This window comes from Nelumbo nucifera, chromosome 6 (genome assembly GCF_055504915.1).
Source record: "Nelumbo nucifera cultivar China Antique chromosome 6, China Antique-T2T, whole genome shotgun sequence".
In the NCBI taxonomy this organism is placed as follows: domain Eukaryota; kingdom Viridiplantae; phylum Streptophyta; class Magnoliopsida; order Proteales; family Nelumbonaceae; genus Nelumbo; species Nelumbo nucifera.
The window spans coordinates 67,433,169-67,434,652 of NC_142654.1; the positions used below are offsets into that span (position 1 = coordinate 67,433,169).

The following is a 1,484-nucleotide window of genomic DNA, read 5'->3' on the forward strand; positions in this document are numbered from 1 at the left end:
GACAAATTTTGTAAGTACTGAATCCGGTCCTTGCCAACCAGCCAGTTGATAGTTGATACTTATAATGTATATATCATCTTGCATACATATCAAAAGGTTTCACATACCAAGGGTATTAGTGATTGCAATTTCCACCCCAATAAACAGATATTAACATGTTGATCATCAATTAATTAATGTGAGTTTTAGCCATAGCTAGGACCAAGCTAGCAAGGGATGTTAACAATCTGATCAAGCCCACCACCTTTATTTTAGCATTAGATTCCACAGAATGCTGGCTTAATCCCTCACTCAACCTTCAAATTTATCCACCTTCGTTATTCTCTCTGCTTTGTAAAATGTAAGCAAAGTAGATGCCCTCTCTGAAGAATACTGGGATAATTAACCATTCAAACTTGAAAGCCAAACTCAAAACCACCTAACCTTTTCTCTCCTCTCTTCTCTATTTATAAATTAGCAATAGGATTCCATAATCATCCTTGATAGCTAGCTGTATTGAAAGAAGAAAGGAAGGAAGGAAGGTGGTCGATCAGTTCTCACCCAAAAAGAGAAAAGAACAAACAGAATACAAGGAAGACAGCCATGAAGATTGACAAAGAGATGCCACACCCCTCCCATCCCCAACACAAGCTCCAGCTGGAGTACACAGAAATCCCTTTCAACTGCGATGGGTGCAAGGAAGCTGGGATTGGGCTTAAATACAGATGCCAGCAGTGTGAGTTCGACCTGCACAAGGCCTGTGCCCAGGCACCTCAGTTGATGGTGCATCCTTTCTACAAGAAATGCGAGTTTCGGTTGTACCACCGACCCCCTGGGACTCTCGCAAGGATATGTGATGCTTGTAGAAATGACGTTGTGGGATTTGTCTACCACTGCGAGGGCTGTGGCTTCGATCTCCACCCATGTTGCGCCAACCTCCCACAAGTCCTAGATGATGGTGAGCGAAACCTTTACCTCTCTCTCAAGCTCTCCAGCTCCTGTCATCGCTGTGGTGGTAAAGGTCCTGGTTGGTCTTACAGATCCGAGTGCAAGAACTACAACCTTCACGTCTCCTGTGTCAAAGAATTGCTCAAGGAAAGCTGGCAGGCCATGTATCTCAATGCCGACAAGAACAGAGTTAGGGAGATGCAGACCAGAATTCCTAGCCTCAGAGGTACCTTACAGAACCACCACAGCAGGGGAAAAGTGGGGAAGGTGCAGAAATGTTGCCAGATCGCTGCCGGTGCGGTTCGCATTATAGCTTCTGCAATTCTAGGTGATCCAACGGCCATTATAGCTGCTGCAGTTGGGGGATTCATATCCAAGTGATGAAAAAAATTGAAGGAAACTAAAACTATTGATGTTTATTTTATTATTATTCTATCGACTTGCACTTTCTTTACCTTAATCTGCTACCCTATTGGCTATTTCTACTCTATGTAAGTATTGTTGGGCTTGTAAATTTGGAGTCCATTATCTCCTTAATTATATGTATCTATCATTAT

General features: G+C 42.9%; 1 protein-coding gene across 1 annotated transcript; it reads left to right on the forward strand.

The window, feature by feature from the left end:
* The first annotated feature begins 254 nt into the window (after positions 1–254).
* On the forward strand, positions 255–1,484 carry LOC104606891 (protein VACUOLELESS GAMETOPHYTES-like). Its single transcript, XM_010272306.3, has one exon. The coding sequence runs from the start codon at positions 583–585 to the stop codon at positions 1,306–1,308; it is 726 nt and encodes a 241-aa protein (XP_010270608.1). The 5' UTR covers positions 255–582; the 3' UTR covers positions 1,309–1,484.

Excerpts from the sequence above, each read along its gene's own strand:
- LOC104606891 (XM_010272306.3), top strand. The coding sequence starts at position 583 with ATGAAGATTGACAAAGAGATGCCACACCCCTCCCATCCCCAACACAAG.